This window comes from Oreochromis aureus, linkage group 4 (assembly GCF_013358895.1).
Source record: "Oreochromis aureus strain Israel breed Guangdong linkage group 4, ZZ_aureus, whole genome shotgun sequence".
Lineage (NCBI taxonomy): Eukaryota > Metazoa > Chordata > Actinopteri > Cichliformes > Cichlidae > Oreochromis > Oreochromis aureus.
Window position 1 is genome coordinate 26825556 of NC_052945.1, and position 21097 is coordinate 26846652.

The 21097-nt window shown below is 41.4% G+C and overlaps 1 protein-coding gene across 3 annotated transcripts; it reads right to left on the reverse strand.

Moving 5' to 3' along the window:
* Positions 1 to 1645: 1645 nt before the first annotated feature.
* On the reverse strand, positions 1646 to 21067 carry top3a (DNA topoisomerase III alpha). 3 transcript variants are annotated; one of them, XM_039611489.1, is made up of 20 exons: positions 20942 to 21067; positions 20511 to 20854; positions 18319 to 18378; positions 18156 to 18229; positions 17988 to 18063; positions 17707 to 17815; positions 17447 to 17590; positions 17175 to 17345; positions 16976 to 17076; positions 15324 to 15398; positions 15093 to 15175; positions 14585 to 14795; positions 14277 to 14462; positions 13983 to 14112; positions 13095 to 13208; positions 12832 to 12997; positions 12592 to 12738; positions 11810 to 11932; positions 5172 to 5920; positions 1646 to 2617 (listed from the first exon to the last, which is right to left on the reverse strand). In XM_039611489.1, exons 2-20 carry the CDS (start codon positions 20739 to 20741, stop codon positions 2454 to 2456), a joined length of 3114 nt encoding a protein of 1037 aa, XP_039467423.1. In that variant the 5' UTR covers positions 20742 to 20854; positions 20942 to 21067; the 3' UTR covers positions 1646 to 2453. The 3 variants fall into 3 exon arrangements, with proteins under 3 accessions (XP_039467423.1, XP_039467424.1, XP_031605393.2); XM_039611490.1 differs by having other exon boundaries at positions 21012 to 21058; XM_031749533.2 differs by having other exon boundaries at positions 20511 to 21062.
* Positions 21068 to 21097: the final 30 nt, after the last annotated feature.

Consider the following 21097-nt stretch of genomic DNA (forward strand, 5'->3'; position numbering starts at 1 on the left):
CCAAGATGCCCCTGATGACATAATCATGACCTCACTGGAACTATTCTGTCAGATTATTTTGAGCAGAAGAACTTGTAAAAGTGGCAGAGTGCCCCTTTAATCTGATTTTGTGCAGTGAGTATTTCCACACAGGCGCTTTAATATCCAGCAGTGAGTTTGCACAGAGCGCTGTGGTGTTTTAGTTCCGGTAAAGTCCATAAAGCTCTGGTGATCTGACCGCCTGTTCTTTATGGTCCTATAGGGAAGAGTACACCTATCAGTCTGAAATACGGGATAAATGCGCCTCTTTTCCCGTAAGTAGGAGGTAATTCCTGCAATTCAGAGAAGAGATACGGCGGTCACATGACTCGTTATCTGCCCGGATACTACTGTAGCGGAGTTGGGAGTCGGGATGGAGCGGCAAACACAACACGGCAGGACGGATCACAGCGCTCGCTCCCACCCACATGTTATGACTCACATATGAGTCACCAAACGTGCCAGTAAAATCAGGGCTACTTCACTGGAATACGACCAGCAAAAAAACATTAGTATAACTTACAGCCCAGTACCGGGAATCCACGGGTTTATTTCCCCTGTCCTACACCCGCAGGGCGTGCATTTCAAGGGAACAAAGGCAAGAGGCGTTTATGGGAAAAGGGAACCGGTCAGATTTTTCCCTGGAACACAAAACTGCACAACTTTAGGAGAAAGAACTTGTTTACGCTCAACATTTGGTGTTAAGTAGGCCTATCGGTGTGCGTTTCTGCAGTCGGGCCTAGTGGTGGAAAGATTGCCAAGTGGCAGAGAAATTTTGACTACGTCTGTGTACTCGAGTGTTTTTGCACACTGCGGTTCATCCCGTGAAAAATCACGGACTGATTTGAAAGAAGTCATGCAAATCTTACCTTCAGACTATTACGCACCATACACCCTGAGCTACAGGCCTTAGTATGGCTATATTATCAAAAATAACTGTATAAAATATGCACGCACTCCCTCTGTGTTACAATTATTTTTAACACAGAAGGAATATATTTTATTTTATTAATACACAAAAACTCACAAACATGAAGCAAGTGCAACAGAAAGATATAAAATCAAATATTTAGTCATTTATATAATCATTAATGAAAAATGTGCTTGGTACAACTGAATGAGATTGCATTAAATTAAAGGTGCACCAACTTATGAGGGCTCAAAATGATTTGGGGTAAAAAAAAAAAAAAAAAAAGCACATTAATTACAAATATGACATCCTTTAATGTACCTCCAAAAGTCTTCATGAAGGAAAGATTTTGCATGGCTTCATAACTGTTATTGGACATGAAAGTTGGATACTGAGAGTTGTGGGGAACTTTTTTTTAGATTTGATTGACTCTATATAGAACAACCCTATTCCTACTTTACTTATGCATCAGAGTATTTCAGGACATAGGAAGTCTGTTTTCATTCGTGCGTGATCTGCTTAGTCATAAATTTGGTTTCGTTTCCAAAATAGAGCCGACTGAAAGTTTAAGACTCAAAACCAAAAGTAAATGAACAAAGAGAAGCAAACAACAGACTCAAAATAAAAGCAAAAGCTAAAGCTAATGGAAAACCCCAAACACTCCAAGCGAAACCAAAAGTTCCCTCTGTCATGACTGCAGAGATTTAATGTACTATAAAATGTTAAAATGAGTTTATTAACTTTTATCAGTGCAAACATCAAACGACCAGTCCAACGTGGTTTCTTTCTGTTTGCAGTGTAAAAACACACTTTTCCCCCACTTTTTTCTTCCACCTTCATAAATCGACACATGAAAATGGTCAGCAACAGAAATCAATACATTTGGCTGATTAGTCTTGAACAGCGTGCACATACACCGTCTTTTAAAATGACGTTTATTTGTCAGGGATGGCGGTGCTCCTGAGTCAGAAATCTACAGATTTTAGTTAGGACTTTGAGATTGTGAAAAGCAGAGAAAGACAGTAGAGTGGAGGATTGGTTGATTCAAGGCCAGGTGAGCAAATTTTCAATTACTTGCTAAGCGCTTTCAGGTTGCTGTGGTTACAAACGCGAGTAATAAAACTTGTTCAGCACTTCAGCATTTGTCTCAGAGTTTATGTATGCTCTCCAGCATAAATGGTCCGTGTACAATTCTGATTGGTTTGTTTTACACTTCAATATTAGCTTGACCTTATTTGTCCTCGCAAGGCCCACAGAAGAGTCGCTCATCTAGAGCTGATCTGAGTACAGCTGAGGGATCGGTGCTGAGTGAAAACAAAAAGAAAAGCTGCAGTTTATGCTGCTGTCGGGCACTTTTGGTATTGGTTTGGCCAACACACTTTCTGTTTTGCACACACTTATCCTGTTGATCCAGGTGCAGACGCCCCACTCTATGTATAGTCCAAGTTGTTTAAAATTTAAAACTGAAGTCACAGACTTCATTAACTCTGCCCAGTTACGGGGTGGCTTCAGTCACAGACAGCGGTCATCGCTGAGGACAGGTGACTCGGGTGTGTCCCGGCATGTGGCAGATGCCACAGGTGCGAGGTTTCTTAGCAGCTGGGGGTCTGTTAGCACTCGGATCTCCCATCATCTTCCTTCCCTTCCTCCCGCCGTCTCCATCACTATAAAATCCACCACCAAAACCACCTGACACGGGGAAACAGAGATCAGAGAGATAAAAGAGTCAAAGTTACCAGCTATTGCATAGAAAGCACCAAAGAATTTTTTTCAGCATGTTGGGACTGCAGGTACATGTCATGTTGATGCCTCAAGGTCTCTGTGTGAGTCGTGACAGTATTTTCTTTTTTACCATCAAATGGGTTGTAGGTGAGCGTGATCTCTCTCGTTCTTTGGTGTTTGATCTGAGTGCCTGATTTTTTTGCTTCTTCTTCTTTTCTTTTTTTTTAAACAAACATAGTGTGTTTCGTAGAGCTGACTGGAGGCCAGATTTTACAGCCAAATCACTGCAGTCAAGGTCCACTAAAAATCAATAGCATACACTGGAAATGCCTGTCTATAATGCATTTATAATGTCAAGTACGCTTGCTTTTACTGAGATGACTCATCTTTACAGAGAATTTAGTAGAAAGTCTTGTTGTATTGCTTGGTCTGAAAACCTGAACATGTCCACGAAGAATATAAAAGGTGGACGTAGTCACTGGAATGTGACAGAGTGCATCAGGGAAATTTCGTAGATCAAGTGAGCAGTTTGGCAGTTTTTCCATCTGCTTCTGTATTCAGACTTCCTTCTGCCACCGAATGAGTCAGTCCCTGCTGGCCAATAGAAGCACTACAGGTTTAATGAATGCACTTTGACTCTGGGTTCAGTTTGAGACCTGGAAACTATGCCCATCCTTTATATGCTAGAAAGATAAGGCAGATAAGACCAGATAATTAAGATTAAGATGAAGATAAGAAGTTTCAGGTGGTAAACTAAAAGTCTTCATGCCAAGTTTTGATGTCATGTGTAACAGTAAATAACACTAACTGGATTTCCTTAAGTATCCTGTCAATACATTATTGGTCCATACTTTATTAGTATGCATTATCACTTCTTGCATCAGTTTTATGATTTGTTGTTGATTATGTTTCGGTGTGTGTTACTTTCTTATCACATGTGAACTCTTGCTGCAGTATAAATAAAGACATTTGAACCTGATCATAACTGTGTTTTGAAGGGTGAGTATACTTAATCAAACCACGCCGCTTCAGTTATTACAGATAAAGCTTTAATTGGTTCATGTGTGCATCTACAGAGCCAAGGTTATTAAAAAAAAAATCTGTATTAATTTACAAGTATTAGAGCCCGATCAATATAGGATTTTTAAGACTGATATTGATACCGATATTTTGGTTCCTTAAAAATCTGATATTTTGGCTGATATGACTTTTCAGCCACACCAAACATAAAGAGAGATCCCTGACATTTGTTATGTGTAGTTATTCATTACACTGTTGAGGCACTTAAGATAACAAGCAGTTTAAGAAACTGCAAGGGAATTTGCAAAGTGCACGTGGTGGACAAACTGTCCTCCTCCTCTTTATTTCTTTAATTTTCATTTATTGACTGTTATAATTGTCAAGAACGACAAATTGGTGCATAGTTAATATCGGCCTGCGGATGAATCAGTCAGGCGCTAACATTTGTCTCAAAATATGGTCATACTAGAGACATTTTGAATTTGTTGTTTACAAACATCTGCCAATGTCAACCATGTGATTAACCCTGTGGTTATGCATCGATATTTCCATTGTAATCAGTGACAGTGGGTACACCGGTATAAGATCAGTGTCTATGCGCTGCGAAGATCAGCTTCCAAAACATAAATCAAACTAGTTTTCTATTTTTAGTCTGTATTTATGTTTTGGAAAAAAGATATGTGCAGTTTGTAGATGCTATCCATATGAGACCAACTTGTTGATAAAGGTTCACAGTGAAGGCAAAACACAATCTGAAAATGAGCTCATGCTCATGTTTTCCCTGTGACTCACTCGTTCCTACGCATAATATGTGTTTCAGGTGAAGCCAATACAAAGGCAGTATATCCGCAGTGCATCCACGTCAAAGCCCAGGCTCAATAGCAATGACCTCAATAGAGCTGGTGACTCCATACATTGTAACAATAAAACCGAGCTAAAGCAGTTCTGTTAGGAAGTTTGTGATGAGATTTCCCTGAAAATCTAGAAACACTTGTTCAACTATTTGTCCTGCCAGCAGTGTGTTTGTCCATACTTGGTAAAAGAAATAAAGATCAGAATTAATTTTACATCCAATTAACAAAGGAATCCAGCTAATTACTGCAAGGTCACATACTTTTCCTTTTCACTACCTGAGCCAAAGAAGTTACGTGATTGGTTCAGACTGTTTGTTTTTTCTGTCCGCCTGTTTGTTAAATGGATGACTCAAAAGGTTGTGGAAAGATATGCATTTTTATCAGAGGCGGAGCCTAACTCGTGTAAGTGACTGATGACTATTAAGAGTCACTGTGTATGGATCCAGGAATTTTAGGAAGCATTCTTCACTGTTTTGTGTGTAATGTGCATTATATCTTCACAAATGCATATTGAATTTAAATAAGAGATAACAGTGACACAGTTCGTGCATGGTGTGGAGGGAATTATCAGCCCTGTTGGAGGTATGTGGTCTTACATTGGATTACGATTAGGAGCTCAGAGGAGGATTTGTGTGTGAGAGCCCCACCTGGTGGAGGTACGTTCTCATCAGCCCACTGGAAGAAGCCACACTGCTGCTCTCTTGGCTTCCCACAGGTGTGGAACATGCGACCCTTGTTTGGACCGTCCTTCTGCACCGTGCGTGTCACGGCTGCCTCGTTGCAGTTGCACATCACCTGTCCCAAATGTCCTGGTGCACCCGCTTCCTGCCCTCTGCTTCCTTCAGATGTATTTCTGAATCCCAGAGATGGCCTTGGAGGCTGGGAAGTCCTCAATGCTGGCGGTGGCGGCCCTCGATACTGTGGCGCCCCCTGCTGACTAGGTTGATCTGCCCAAAGAAAGAAGTTGCAGCTCCCGGCGTTACACTTATAGAACTGCCGGCCTTGATTAGGGCCGTCTTTGCGCACAGTCAGGAGGAGTGCATCCTGACCACAGTTGCACACAATCGCGTCACTGCTGGCGTTTACACTCATACTGCGGCCACCTGGTGGAGACGTCGGCTGTGGGGTCCAGGAGGGCACAGGCGGGACAGAAGGGCGAGGATTGGAGACTCGGGTTCTGGACGGATCAGGTCTGGGTGGCCTTGGAGGTGGAGGATGAGGGTCATCTCCTCTTCCACCCCGTCCTCCAACTCCTGCACCACCACCACCTCCCCCCGGTCTGAGATATTTCAGGTCCAGCACTTCTCGGAGGGTCTCGTCACAGCCACCGATGCAGCCGACAAACTCCAGAGGCATCATGGGAGGAAGGCTACCCCTGCGGAACTTGAACTTCAACCTGAAGAAGGGAGGACACACAGGAGGAAACCTCAGTATACACATCTAATAAATGAACTGTGCTGTACGGCAATCCATCACTTATTTAACATCCAAAGAGAGTAAGCCACTCTAAATGAGTCAAGTAAGCTACGGGTAAGCTCAGACCTCTTAGCTTGCTTGACTCATTCAGAGTGGGCAATTTTAGTACAATCAACACAATCATAATCAAATACCTCAGGTAATTTCAATTATTATACTATTTGTTCAGCAGGCCGACTGTTTCCACCCACAAGAGTCAAGTGGGTATGTGCTGGCTGTGGTGTGGAGTATTAAGATTTCACAGTTCACTGTTAAAAAAAATCCTCCTGCATAACGTTATTGCAGCAAAGATTCTTAAACAACTTCTTGATATAAATAGTTACATTATGGCAGAGGAGGGCAGAAAGTGGTGGCGCTGACTGGTTGGGACCTTTCTGTGTCGAGTGGGATCTTCTCCCTGTACCTGTGTGAGTTTTCTTCAGATAATCCGACTGTCTCCCATAGTCCAATCATGCTTTTCGCATTAACTGGTGATTCTAAATCTGCTGTAGGTCTGACTCTGAATGTGAGTGTTTGTCTGCCTCTCTGTGTTATCTACTGATGTGCTAGACTTGTGACCCTGCCTCTCGTCCTATGACAGGCTCCAGTTCACCACATTCATGTGGATCTGCACATGTGCTGCAGAAAGACCATGAAGCTAAGACATCGATGATGACAAATTTCTAAATCAGCCCAAGCACTTTTTTCTAAAAAAAAAAAAAAAAAAAAAAGCTTTCTATTAATTATTATTGGTCAATATTTGTGCCAACACCAACATGTATTGACACTCCAGCATGGCCCCATGAATGGATCTATCAGCTTGCTAATCCACCACCATTATGAATCCTAATTACTTAAATATTTCCCCTGACAATGAGGTTCACTTCTGTTGTTCTGTGCCCGGCTGTGACTAAAAGACATTAGAAGGAAACGCTTAAAAAACCCCCACACATCTGGATGTCTTAAGGTACAGGGTGTCCAATATGATATAATTGGCTCAGTGGTAACGACGTGTGAGTCACTTTTGCGCTTCTGCATGGACATTTGGTTAATATGTGCTTCACTGGCATAATTACATTTGATCCACAGAGACGATTTATAAGTTATCAGTGAACCAAAGGCATATCATACAGAAGTTTAACTCCATGCAGTGACATTTCCTGTCACCCTCTCTTGAGTGTCAACTTTAGTGGCTGTTTTTAAACTGCAGGTAACTGAAATTACCAGTAAGTCAGGAGCACATACCATGACTTATGACTGAAATGTAATAAAATATATATCTTCTCATAGAAAACTGTCCACAATAAAGTGGCTTTTTCAAAAACCTGTACATAACAAAAGTTGGTAAAACATGGCAAGTTGCCGTGGCAACAAGTGAGGCGGTAGCACCAAGCAACAGTCTATTCCTGCGCACATCTGCATTTATCAGCATATGAAGTTATCCAACAAGCTGCACAGTGATATCTGATAAAAAAAAAAAAAAAAAACTACAGTGCTGACATTGTTCTGGAGAGAGGGCTGGAGCTCAACTTTGAGCTCGCCACTAGATTGGTTGCCATGGTAACAGATGCTGGTGTGGAGCACTTTGGCTCACTGCGAGCGAGCGTGCCCTATATTTGGACTGATCTGAGCCACGTGCTCGTAGGGTTAACGCCTACTTGTGTAAACAAGAATTTGGAGAAATTTCTCGAGAGCGTCAAGGCCGTCGCTGTTTGCATGCCTGACAGGGTAGCATAAGGCACGGAGGGAACTTAGCACTGAAGTGACCACTGAAAAAATAAATAAATACATGTTTTGTTTTTTTTCAGTTAATGTGTGAGTTAAGTCTCTGTTGTGCTGAGAGGACGAATCTTTTACAAAAGCATTCATAACTTAGACATCCTTCCCTAAATCATGCGTTCTGAAATCTAGTTTTTCCTCAGGTGCTTTAGCAAAACAACACGTGAAACCCCTCACATCATAAGGGCTCTGGTTTAATCGTGTTACTGTGCCTTATGCCTGTGATGAAAGGACATTCAAAACCAAGTACAGGTGCCAGTTACCAAAAACACAACACTCAAACTGATGCAGAAAACTGGACTGCTCCTGCATTATTCGAGAAAGTGTTAATTTCAAAGAGATCTCATGACAACCGAAATGATCATCCAGGTCTGATGGAGACCTCAGAGCTGGATTATATGGAGCAATTTAAATGAGTTAAAGACAACAGGAAAGCCATGAAGCAGTTGCTGATTAAAAAGCATCACTGAGCACAGCGTGTGAGCACTCTAACAGAGAGACGTGAAGCATTTGCAAATGTTTCTGCACGTTTCTGCAAATGACCGAGTGTCCTGAGTTTGACCAGTTACTGGTTGAATATGTCTTTGTGATTAAAACTGATCACTTTTCTATCAGTTGAGTAGTTTTGACTCCTAAAATATGTTCAAACTATTTCATTGTGTAAGTCAGCACATGCAGAACAATTCATCTACCTGTCAAAGTCTGCAAAGGCCACATGTCACTAACTGAGCTGAGATACATCTATCTACCTGTAGTACAGTCGTACAGTCAGTTATAGACTGGTACTTATACGGTGCTTTTCTATATTATCTGAGCACTCAAAGCACTTTTTCCTAGAAGCCTCATTCACCTAGTCACATAAGGTTTGTTCAATGCACTTAAACACTTTGGAGTTCATTATCTTGTCCAAGCACACTTCGGCATGTGGACTGGAGGAGCCGGGGGTTGAACACCGACCTGCTGATTAAGAGACTATCTGCTCTACAGACTCTCCTGAGCAACAACCTGCTCAAAGTCTGGTTAACTGATTTAGTTCCTCTTCAAACTTGATTTTTATTAAATAGTGGAGAGTTTCTCACACCGGGCCTCTGGTGTCCAGTTAGCTTGTAAGTCTAAGTCATGAGGTTGGAATCGTAAAACATTTTTATATAGCTCGAGAGCAGCTCAGTAGGATCTGTGTAGTGCAGCAAAGAGAAAACAACAGAACATCAGTGCAAATGCTTTACAGCATATGGTTCTTTGGTATTTCCGCTGTTAAGCTGGAAGACAGCGTGTTACTTTGAAATCTACACCATAGCTACGTCACACACCTCTCTGAAAACCTACGCTGTAGCCGTATGCCATACGCTGATGTGTACCTCCCTAGAAATGCAACAACACGTCGTGGTGACACAGCGTGCATCTGCACTGACTGGTCTGTTCAGTAATGGTTCCTCCTGTGCATTTCCAGCTACCCTTTGTTGCAGCAGTTTTTGAATATATCAGTGAGAGAATAACAACCATTGTCCTTACATTGATGCTAATAATGCCAATAATAGATATATGACGACTCACAAATGTCAGTAAATTCCTCAAAAGAGAATGGACGTGAGGAAATGTACAAAGAAGTGGAAAAACAGAAGTGAAAAATTTTGTCCCTGAAAAAAACCAAACTGACCAAAACAAAGAGGTGGGGGGGTGTACCCAGGAAAGAAAAAAGTCCCTGCATTTCTATCGTCTATAAAACAGCAGGACACTAACACAGGGTAATTAACACATAATGCACCAGCATAAGTGCAAGTGTGAATAGGTTATGTGGTTGCCCCTTGTAGCACAGACCCTGACAAGAGTCTATATCAGCAGGCATGATTTAGGGAGATGATTTAGGTTGAGACTCTTTTCTGCGTGACGCTAGGGGACGTTTACCGAATCCTAAAACAGTTTTCTAACTGTAAGACCCTTTTGGAGATCTGAGGCCAGAGTACATACTTTACATGTTACATGTTATTGATAGTCTACATGTTTTTGTTCTGTACGCTTTCAGATTTTTTCTGCGTTGTACTGTATTGTGTGACCTTTGCAGGGAAGAGTCGCTGCTCTTAAATCAGCATTTGAACTTTGATACATAACAGTGGTCAATTAGGCTGAGATAGATGTATCTTAGTACAATAAGTAATCAGTAATGATGCAGGACAAGACTGCTGCAGTTAAAGTCCACTCTTAGTCTAACAGTACCAAATTAACTTGACATTTGCTGGTTATCTATTTTTGGGGATGTGTCTTCAGTGCTGAGAACTTCAGAAATATAATTAGTAAACTAATATTTTTCTCCTGGGTTCATATGACAAGCAGGAAGTGAAACAAAAAGAGCACTTCATGTTAAAGCTGTGACTGTCAACATTGGTAGGCTGTCAAAAAAACAGAAGAAGAAAAAACCCAAAACAAAAACCAGTCTGTCAGCTGTTTTTCCAACGTACTTATTACTGCTTAGGGTACCTTCCGCTCTTCTGGTTAGAGCAGAGAGTTAGTGTTACACTTCCTGAAAGACCTTAAAGACTACAAGCATTAGATACACACACACACAAAAAAGGCTAACACTGTTCACACACATCAAGTAGGAGGCACTCTTTGGCCTCTCATGAAGGCCGTTTATCTACAGCACCGACCACATAATGTACGATCACTGCTCTGACTGGACAGCAGTGGATCGCATGGAAAAACAATCCCAACTCCTTTGGTGCAGGACAGTCATAAATACGAATGCTTCTTACCTATTTGTCACTCACATTGCATCAGAGGACATTTGCATAAAAACTGAGTAGCACTACAAGTCTACTGTGCACAGTTTAAATGAGCCTAATGAAACACACAGAGCCAGAAGGACACAGTGAACAACGAGGACCACATGTGTGTGAAGACTCTTCAGCCACGCTTACAGCTCTGTGAGTCTGTATTTAAGGTGTAATTATTCTTCTGCTGGAGTGTTAGTGACACGGTCAAATAATATGGCTCAATAAAAAACATATGAAAAAAATGATGAAAATATCAAAATAAATACAGGAAAATACAGAAGAAAGATAATGTAGATATAAATGAATGTTTAAAAATGTATTCATTTATTCAGAATCCATTCTAAACACTGCGTCTCTGTGGCTTTTAAACCCCAAAACACGCTGCGCCAAAGAAATTGGTCCACCCCAAGGATTGGGTCCCCCGACACACACAGAGTAACATACTGTACGTTGTTAAGTGCCAGGAGGATTGCCAGGATTTATACATCGGGGAAACCAAACAACCTCTAGCGAAGCGGATGGCACAACACAGAAGAGCTACCTCATCAGGCCAGGACTCTGCAGTCTATTTACACCTGCAGGCCAGTGGACACTCTTTCAATGATGAGGATGTACACATCCTGGACAGGGAGGAACGCTGGTTTGATCGCGGAGTCAAGGGGGCCATTTACGTGAAAAGGGAAAGACCATCTCTGAATCGAGGAGGGGGCCTAAGGGTACATCTTTCACCATCTTAAAATGCTGTAATTGCAACCATTCCCCAACTCTCTGTGAATGGTACTCATGGCCATTGATCAGTGGGCTTTGGTCAGTGGTTGTTGATCAATGGTCATGAGAATTTGCATAATTATGATGAAGGAACTGACCTCCCAGCCCATTGTTCCTTCAGTGGTGCTTCAGTCATTATGCAAATGTACTGTTTATAAGACTGGGGAAACCTGCAGTCAGCTGAGACTGAAGAAGTCACTTGGATGAGTGACGAAACGTTTCTCCCACTGAAAACGCTACGTCCAGATGAACAGAATCAACTTTTGGACATTCTATTTTTTAATTTTTTAAAAAAAAGGGAAAAAACAAATAATAGTTTTGTACTACAAAGCAAATTACAAACTTGAGTTTGTGGAAGAGACTGATCAGCATTATCACAGCATTACTCAACCCTTGATCCCAGTAAGCTAGCCTTACTTCATTTAGGACATTTCACAGTTTGGTAACTTATCAAGCACTTCTATGAGGAATGGCTTTAATACCAGCCAGATTAATAAAAAATCAATACTCACATATGAATGGGGTGTGGCTGACAGGTGGGACATATGCTTTCATCTCTGCTGACCTCGAGCACCACGTCGGGAAACCACACTGCTGTTTTACAGGCTGGGAAGCCCACACATGACAGGTATTTACTGCAGGAGGAGACAGAGAGCAGCTGAGAGATCAGAGTGCAGCGAGGATGCAGAAACCATGAGAGAATAAGAAAAAAAGCGTTTATGTCCGCTACGATGGTAGAACCCCCCCCCCCCCAAAAAAAAATAATCAAAATGAATAAATGTAAGTAAAAAAAATCTAAGTAAGATGTGATGGGTGCATTAGGTAAAAAGAGAATCACATGAAGTTCCTACCACACAGGACTGTGGTGGCAGTGTTAGGATCTGAGGTTCCTTCAGCTGGTCAAGTTAAATCTTTTTCCATTAATATGCCCCCTGGTCACACAGTAAAGATGGCAATGCCAGGACTCATCAGGGTCAAACTGTGATAGTCCAGCTCAGGGAGAATGACACACCATTTTCACACACCACGGAGTCCAGACTTTAACCCCAGTGAGAATCTTTGGGATGTGTTGGAAAAGACTTTATATAACGGTCCAACTTTCTCACACTGGGAGATGCCACAGCGCATGTGTACTTTTACCAAAGGTAAAGACTAAAATATTAGAAGGTGTGAATTTTCTTTTTTCTTTGCCCAGTCGGTGTATTTTTAACAAATACATCTGTACTGCCTGCTGAGGAAGGTTGGAAAAACGCATCCTTCTTTATTAAAGCTTCCGTTGTTTGCATCGTCTTACCCGTTTCCCTCTCTCTTCTTCTTCAGCACCATGTCCCGACCACAGTTAGGGCACTTCCTCACCGGCAGCGGGATCTCCATGTCCTGCTGCTCTGCTTCAGGGATCTCGTGAGCTGCACCGAGATAGGGAGACAGCGCTTCATCTAACCTGAGGGAACAGCAGACATACGACTTCTTACCAGTTTTAACATTGAGGATGCAGACATACACACGTCTTAACTACAAGGTAAATGCAACTAACTTCTTTGCTTTCCTGACAGACTCAATGAAGACGGTCTTGTATTTCTGGATGTGATGCTGCAGCACGCTCTGTTTGTCCTTTCGGCCTTCTGATACCAGCTTGAGGTCTGCTTCCAATTCGGCACGCAGGTTCGGTTTTGACATCTCGTAGCCCATGGAGTTATAACCTGCGCACACACACACACAAACACGTGCACATTGATATGTACGCAGCATAACAGAGTGACTGAGCTTTACACTGAGTGCGAGCGTGCGTGCACATACCCTCCACCAGCCCCATGCCCAGCTCTCCAGGTGTAAACCTCTGGTCAGCTGTCAAGCCCACATACATGCGACTCTTTATAGTCTCAATGTGCTCAGCGTGGGTTGCATCTGTACCTGTAATGTGAACAGTTAGCATAGTAACACTCACATTAGACGCCAAACTGTGAGTACGGAGCAAAGAAGGTCTATACTGAGAGAAGTAGGTGTTAGTAGGTGGAGCTGCTTTTATTTAATCAGATCAACACACAAAAAATATCCACTTACACTCACTAGACACTTTATTAGGTACAACTTGTTAGTTGGGTTGGACCAAGTTGGACTTTCTTTTGGCTTAATTGTCCGAGGCACTGATTCAACAAGGTGGGGGTAAAATGTAATATTCCCTCATTTGCCGAATACTATTGACCTGTGTACTGCCAAATCCTGCATAAATGTGAATGGGCAATGGCACCTCTGACTACAAAGAAACTAAAAAGGAAACCAGAGATCTCACAGTACCAAAGCTTTCGTCCTTTGACTACAAGTCTTACATAATCATGTGCTGAATCTCTTTATAGAGATCACACTTTAAAGGTAATATTTAATTTAAAAAAATGATATTTCATTCACTAAATGATCAAAAACTAACAACACATTTTATAATAAAACATTTCTTCCATTAAATCATATGACAGTGAGCTGTTCTTGTAAGGAAAATATTTTAAACTGACACTTTATGTAAATCTTTAAATCTCTCATACTGTGAAAAATCACACATTACATATATTCATCATTTAAAGTATTTATGGACTAGTGACAAGTTGACAAATACACAAATCAAACAAACAAACAAACCTAATAACCCACAAAACCCCCCAGAATTTCTGACTTTGTGCGTCAATCATATACCAATGCCGTGCTTCTCCATCAGTGATATGAGGTCGGCTTCAGTGAGCAGCTGCGGAGGACTCGTCTGTCCGTCCACCATCTCAATAGCAGAGGGCTGGAACTGAGAGCCTTGTTCATACACTGGAATCACCTGGAAAGCACATTGACCAGAATATGTTGTCCACAAAAAGCAATAACCTAGAGATGTGTAATGAATGCCAAGAATGTTTCAGCTCACAGTCACTATTTGAGCTGGTTAATTGGGTTTAGAGCAAAACTAGCAAAGTTTGGTCAGTCTAAACACCCACACTGTACCTTTGTGCTCCACCTGTCATAGGGGTAAACATCCAGGTAGTTCCTTGCAATGATCATGAGTCCCGAGGCGGAGAACTTCTCCTGAGCGATATCTATATCAACCACAGTCTCCTGTCCCAAAGCATCCTGGGATACACAAGCTAGGAAATGGCGAACGATGAACTCATACACACGTCCTTCATTGCCCTGGGAAGAACACAAAGAGACAACAAGCAGTGTTTATTGTAATTATCTTCTCAAGATGTGGTTGTTTTCTGTTCATAAAACTGAAACAATTGAAATAAAAAAAAAATCCCTGTTAATGATACCTGCAGTGCGTTAGTGAACTTAGTGGGATGTATGGGAGGGTGGGCTTGGTCAGAGTTCTTGCCCTGTCTTGGGTTGGGTCCCCCCGGCTGGTCAAGCACTCGCTGGGCGAACGCCCCCCACACCGGGCTGTGAGTCTGCTGCTCCACCAGCGGGGTAAGAGCCAAGTTTGGTGGAAAAATGTTGGTCTCTGTGCGGGGATAGCTGATGAACCTGACCAAAAGAAGAAAAAAAAGAAAAAAAAAAAAAAAAAGGACACATGATTCATGATGTAGGAACACTCTGGAAATGTAAAATCACTGATTGCCGAACCTTCAGAGTGGGTGTTCTTTGTGTATAAAACTAAGAATACATTTAAATGCACTTGTATGTTTCATTGAACCCACAGAGACTCTCACACATCAGGCTTATGAGTGAAATAAGTTCAGACATCGAGACATTAGTTGATTCTCTGGAAAGCAGTTTTTACATCACATATAATGCTTTCGACTAAAAGACTCACGCACTCACCCCTGAGTATAGAGCTTTTCTGCAATTTTCATGGTCTCTTTGGCACTTATTCTGAGCTTCCGTGAAGCCAGTTTCTCCAGTTCCTGTAGGCCAGACAAATGAAGACTGTTTGCAGTGGGCCAAAGCAGCAGGATAAAAACTTCTAATGACATTTAAAAAAAAAAAAAAAAAGTGTCTTAAGTTGCTGTGTGTTTTACATTTATTTGCAGCTGTTTGGCTTTTTATTCTTACCACAGTGTCCAAAGGCAGTGGCCTCCATTTACTCTTAGGTTTGCTGGTTACTGAGGTGACTGTTGCTATGGGATCCTGGAAATGAATGAAGTGATATTCTCTTTTCACACGCGGCTTTTAAATCATTTTATTTGTGCAGGTTGAAAACACTTGAAACTTACTGTGGTGTCCTAACAGCAGCAGGAGCAGCATAGAGATGCGCTAACCTCACACACAGTTGGTACATGTCCATGGTGCCTTTCAAGGTGGATACTAACCTTGGATTGTACTTTTTATATTCAAGAAATACCTCAATTTCTATGACCAAAATGTCCCCATTGATATGTTATCATGTAAAATTCACTCTTGTACTTTCTGCTGTTGGTTAGGTTTAGCATCTCCAGAACGTTTTTGATGTTACTTATGTGTTTGCAACAGCTGAAATAAACACCAGCAGCTCTGGCCCAAGTGGTGAGGGGTTTTTTTGTGCATTGAAAAGCTTCTTGAATGGCCACAATGACCCCCCACAATGGATAGTTTAATTTAGTAGTAACAGGACCTGTAATGCTTGATAATGTGAGACCATCTCAATCTCGAGTGTGAGGTGTAAACAATACAGATTTTCAAATTGAAAGCAAAAAAAGGAACACAAATATTTTGTGAGGAAGGAAATTGTTTCAGCACCTGTAGTCTGTTTGGTGAAAAGCTGTGAATGCAAACAGGAAATGTGAACTTCTGTTTGTCTCCTCGGGACACATCTTAAACCCCATTAACAGTTTTTCCTCTGCCAACACGGGAGAACAAATTTAAGTGAGTGAGTGAGAGTGAGTGTGAGTGTGAGAGAGAGAAAGAAAGAAAGAAAGAAAGAAAGTAAGAAAGAAAGAAAGAAAGAAAGAAAGAAAGAAAGCTCAGTAGAGCCATAAATGGACCACAGAACTGAATGCTGAAGGTTTTGGAACACCATGTGAGCCCTCTCACCATGTTACTATAAAAAGATAATGTGAACTTTTAAGGTATAATGCAGGGACTTCCTTGCTGGCCTTCTCTAACCAGAATCAGGCTCTCATTGCCCCACTAGAATCAGTTCATCACACCTATAGTTTGACTTGTTATCCTCCAATCTACTAAAGAACTGCAGACTAAACCCTGGCGCACAGAGACAAACATTGCTGCGTCTCTCTGACCTAAGTTTTTCTTCCGATTCTCACATTTCTCTCTGTGGGCAACGGTGAGAATGAAGTGTTAATTACTGGGCTCGACGGTAAACAATACACGTGTCTCGATGAGAGTCATAGAGCCAGATGACAACTTTGTTCTCTCATCAATAAGCAAAAAAACCCAAAACCAAAATATAACAAAACAAAACACTCAGGGCTGTGTAAACAAACAGAAAAATCACAGCGGCTACAGTCTCACATAGAATAACAACTAAAACAAACCCATGAAACCAACAGATCAGAGGTCGTGACTATTTCATGAACAGCTCATGAGTTTTTAATCACTGAAGGAACAGAGTGTACTGCCACAGGTCTTTCACATGCTCATGTGAAAAATCTAATTAAGCAGAGCACTTAGATTATATGTTATCCAGACTCATCTACCTCAATTCAGCATTTTAAAAAAGTATACAAAAATTCATCAGGATATTCAGCATAAAACATGCAGGCACATACCTCCATGCAGATCTGGTAGAGCACTAGACAAGCTGTGTGATTGAAGAGGCGGTTTCGTTTCCAGTTGAAGTCCACACAGTCCTCCTCCACCTCGTGGATCACTGAGGCAAAGAGAGACACGCAGGAGAGAGGTGAATATCCTTTTAAAACCCGAATCACTGAATTTCTGCTGAGTATTGGGGTGTATGCACGGACGGACCTTTGATCTTGTAGAAAGTCTCAGGTATGAATGCCTGGATGGCTTTGAAGCGCTCCACCACAAAACCCAGAGTGGGAAACTGACAGCTGCCGTATGAGATCAGCTGATTGGCCAGGGACTCTGGGAAGATCTTCTGCAGGCGAAGTGTCTGGAATCGAGTAAAAGATGCACCTATGGAGGATGCATCAGACATTTGTTGAATCACTGACATTTGACCCAATCCATTATCCCCACAAAGCCTTCCATGTGCTTAAGAGCGAGTGCTGTCTTACCTATACGCAAGTCCAGCTCCTGGCGGACATCAACTGCATCGCTGACGTTACCATCAGGCTCTGTTAGAGTCTCACAGGCTCTTCGGATTGAGTTGGGCGTGATCTCAGAAAACTTTGCCCGAAAGACTTGTAAATTTGGCTTCACTAAAAGAAAACAAAATACACACAGAGGAGATGTTTTTAGCAGCAGGTTTTTCACATGAAGCCTGAACTTCTGAGGCCTTACACAGTCAACAAAAACATCCAGAACTCTGCTATACCTGCTTTGCAAACATCTATGATTTCGAAGCCAATGTTTTCTCCCTCTCTATCACAATCAGTCCAGATGACTAAGGCCTGGCACTGCCTCACCTCCTTCTCTAGCGTTCGCTATGTACGAAAAAAAGGACAGAGAAAAGGAAAGTGAGGAGAGGAAGACCGTTATAGCAGTTGATTTAAGAAGCAGTAAACTTTGAGCGTCACACATATTAACTGAAATACAAAATAATCATTGATTTCAGTCGATGTTTCCTATTATTAGGAGGACAGTTAACGAGCCTACCTTAATCTGTAACATATTATCCGGACAATATTTCTCTACTTCTGCATCAAACAGCAGCACCGGATTGCAACTGTGCCTTTGGGGACAAAAGGATCAAAAACAATCAGCTTTTTCTGTTAGTGTGTTTGATGCTTGATACCCCAAAAAAACAATTTTTTTTAAACTTACCATTTCTGAAATGGAGCTTTAAACTCCAGACCCAGTAAATGCCCTGACACTGATGTCATTGTGACAGTCACATTCTGGTGAAGGAAGCACAGGGACAAAATCAGACATAAAGTAAAAATGCCAAAGAACAGACATTTAGGTAAATGTATGAAATTTTACTTACCTGCCCAAAGAGATGATATTCATACTCATAGATTTTATTAAACTTCGACATTCCTTCCCTCTAAAGTAAAAAAAAAACAAAAAAAAACGACAATGAGTGCTGGAGCAACCAAAGATTTGTTGTTGTATTGTCAGATGTATAGATGGAGAAATCGGTATGGTTGACACGTTTTTGAAGGTTTTCCAAATCAAACTGTACTGTATTGTCAGGCGTTTCTTATTTTGTTCACCATAATTATGTAAGCTACACAATACAAATGTGTGTCAGAGATCTTTTTATTGCATATATGTGCACTTTTTCCCTGCACATATTATTTAAGTGGGGTTTAATTTACTTGAGTTTAAAATACATCTTTGTTTATCAAATGACCAAAAATAACAGACAAATTCACAGAAACAAGTAACACAATCTCACTGCTGGTCCAACTATATGTGGGACCAGTTGTGCCTCCGTGAGTGTTCATCCTCCCAAAGGCCTGTTTTTAGCCAGGAGAAACCCTGATATATCACAGTTGTTACTCACAACAATAACATATCCCAGGGTTGATGTATTTAAACATAAAACACTGTCACATCAACAATGTGACAGTGAAGACATTTTTAATGTTAGACTATTCAGAAAAATCTTAGAGCCTAAAGCACAACGCAGAAGTCTCAAGCCATTTTAATTTCTTTATGTTTTGCCCACAAGGAACCAGGCGTTCTTGTGGTCTTGAGCAATAGTTCTCTGTGCTGTCTGAAGATCTTTCAAAGTTTTTCTTTAGACATTGGCTGCTTTTTCACTATTTTTGGTCCAATCCTTGTACCAGGCCACTTTGTTTGTTAAACCATTGGAACACTGACCTGTGAGTCATCTAACTCAAAGGATGAACCAGCGTTGTGTGTAGACATTAGCACATTAACAAACACATTAGCAAAGAATCTATTTTAAATCATGTCTTTAGGAACTTTGTTACTAGCAGCATGTCACAAAAAACATTTGTTTTCATGAATATATGAAAAATGCAATAGATGACACAGTTAAACAGGCATTAAATAATATTTTTGGACTAAAAAGGTAATTCTAAAAGAATTATTAACTGAAAACCTGGCACATTTCTACATGCGTGTCCTTAGGAAATTTGAGGAAACTGAACAAGAGAAGAAACGGCAGGCCTAAAAATTATCAACAGCAGATGAGCAGTATCTGAAAGTCATGTCCTCCAAAAATGGTAAAAAAAATAAATAAAAAAATCCAACAGTGACCTGACACAGGACATGAGAGATTTATCTGGTCCTTCAGTTGATTTGCCTACTGTTCACTAAAGCCTCCTTAGAAATGGCTGTAGAAGGGTGCCTCTCATAAAGCCATTCTTAAGTAAACAAACCCAAACTTGAAATTTTTGACTCAAATCTCTTCAGTATGTAAAGAGGAAATCAGGAGAGACTGTCTACAGCTATCTGTAAGACACAGTGGTGGAGGCTCTGCCATGGTTTGGGATTGCATTTCAGTCAGTAATGTTAGGGAACTTGTCAAAATTGGTGAGATTATAAATACAGAATTGGATGGATTAGATTTGATCCAATCTAACAGTACCATCTGGAAAATTTCCAATTGGCAACGGCTTCATTTTCAGCATGACAATATTTACAAACACACTGCTAATGCAGTAAAAGGGTTCCTGGATAGAAAAAAACGCCCACAATGGAACATCAGTCATGGATTGGCCTCCCAAGAGCCCAGACTTCAACATTACTGAAGCAGTGTGGGATCATCCTGACAGAGAACAGAATAAAATGCAGCAAACATCCAAAGAAGAGCTTTGAATGTCCTTCAAGAAGCCAGGAGAACTATTCCTGGAGAATAGTTAAAGAAATGCCAAGAAAGCTGCCTAAGAGACATCAGACTGTGTTGAAGAATAAAGGTGATCGTACCGAATATCAACTTTCAAGCTGGTTAGAATTATAGAAACTCTGTTTTGCCTTATATACTGTATTTCCGTGTATGTTTGCGTATGTTTACTTAGCAAAACATAAAGAAATGATAGGTGGCTCAAGACTTCTTACCAGTGCTACACATTTTGGAACTGATAGAGAGTTGACACATTAGCAATTCTCCTTGGCAAAAGGTTTCTTTGACTAATGGTGTAAGTTCTACACTGCCTGGCAGATTTGTCTGTCTGAGGTGAGTGTGGGTGAGGGGATGTGACTGACCCTATTAGCCCTGCCGCTGGACATAATTTCAGAGATCCCCTTAGCAGCATCATTTTTCTCGGCCACGCAGAGGACCCGACGGATCTGCCCCCGGCTTCGGATCATGTCTGCCTCCTGCTGCACTGTGTCCTGGAGGACACTCTGCACCGCACAGAAATACCTCCGCTGGACTCCCGGCCGCCGTAGTCCCGATAAAAGCACAGATCTCCTGAGGAGACACGCTACTAGCATACCCGCTCTCACGTGAAGCAGCCGGTTCAACGGACAGCTTCAGCGCTGTTCTCGTCCCACTTTGTTAGCATGCTAGCTGATGCGGGGAGCTACATATTATCAGCTCCCAAGAACTTCAACAAAGAGCAAAAAAAGGTAACCAAAGCTTGACTAACTTCACTTCTCACAAATAAAACAGCGAGCAAAGAGGAAATATATACCTGTCCCACGAACAATTAGCAATAATTAGCAATAAAAAAATGAGGACCTTAGACACAGGAACACTCTTACTTCTGTTTACAAAATCCGCGCCTGGCTGTCAAAACTGCCGTCATCAAGGTCGGAACACTGTCGCAAAAATCCTGACGCAAAACCTC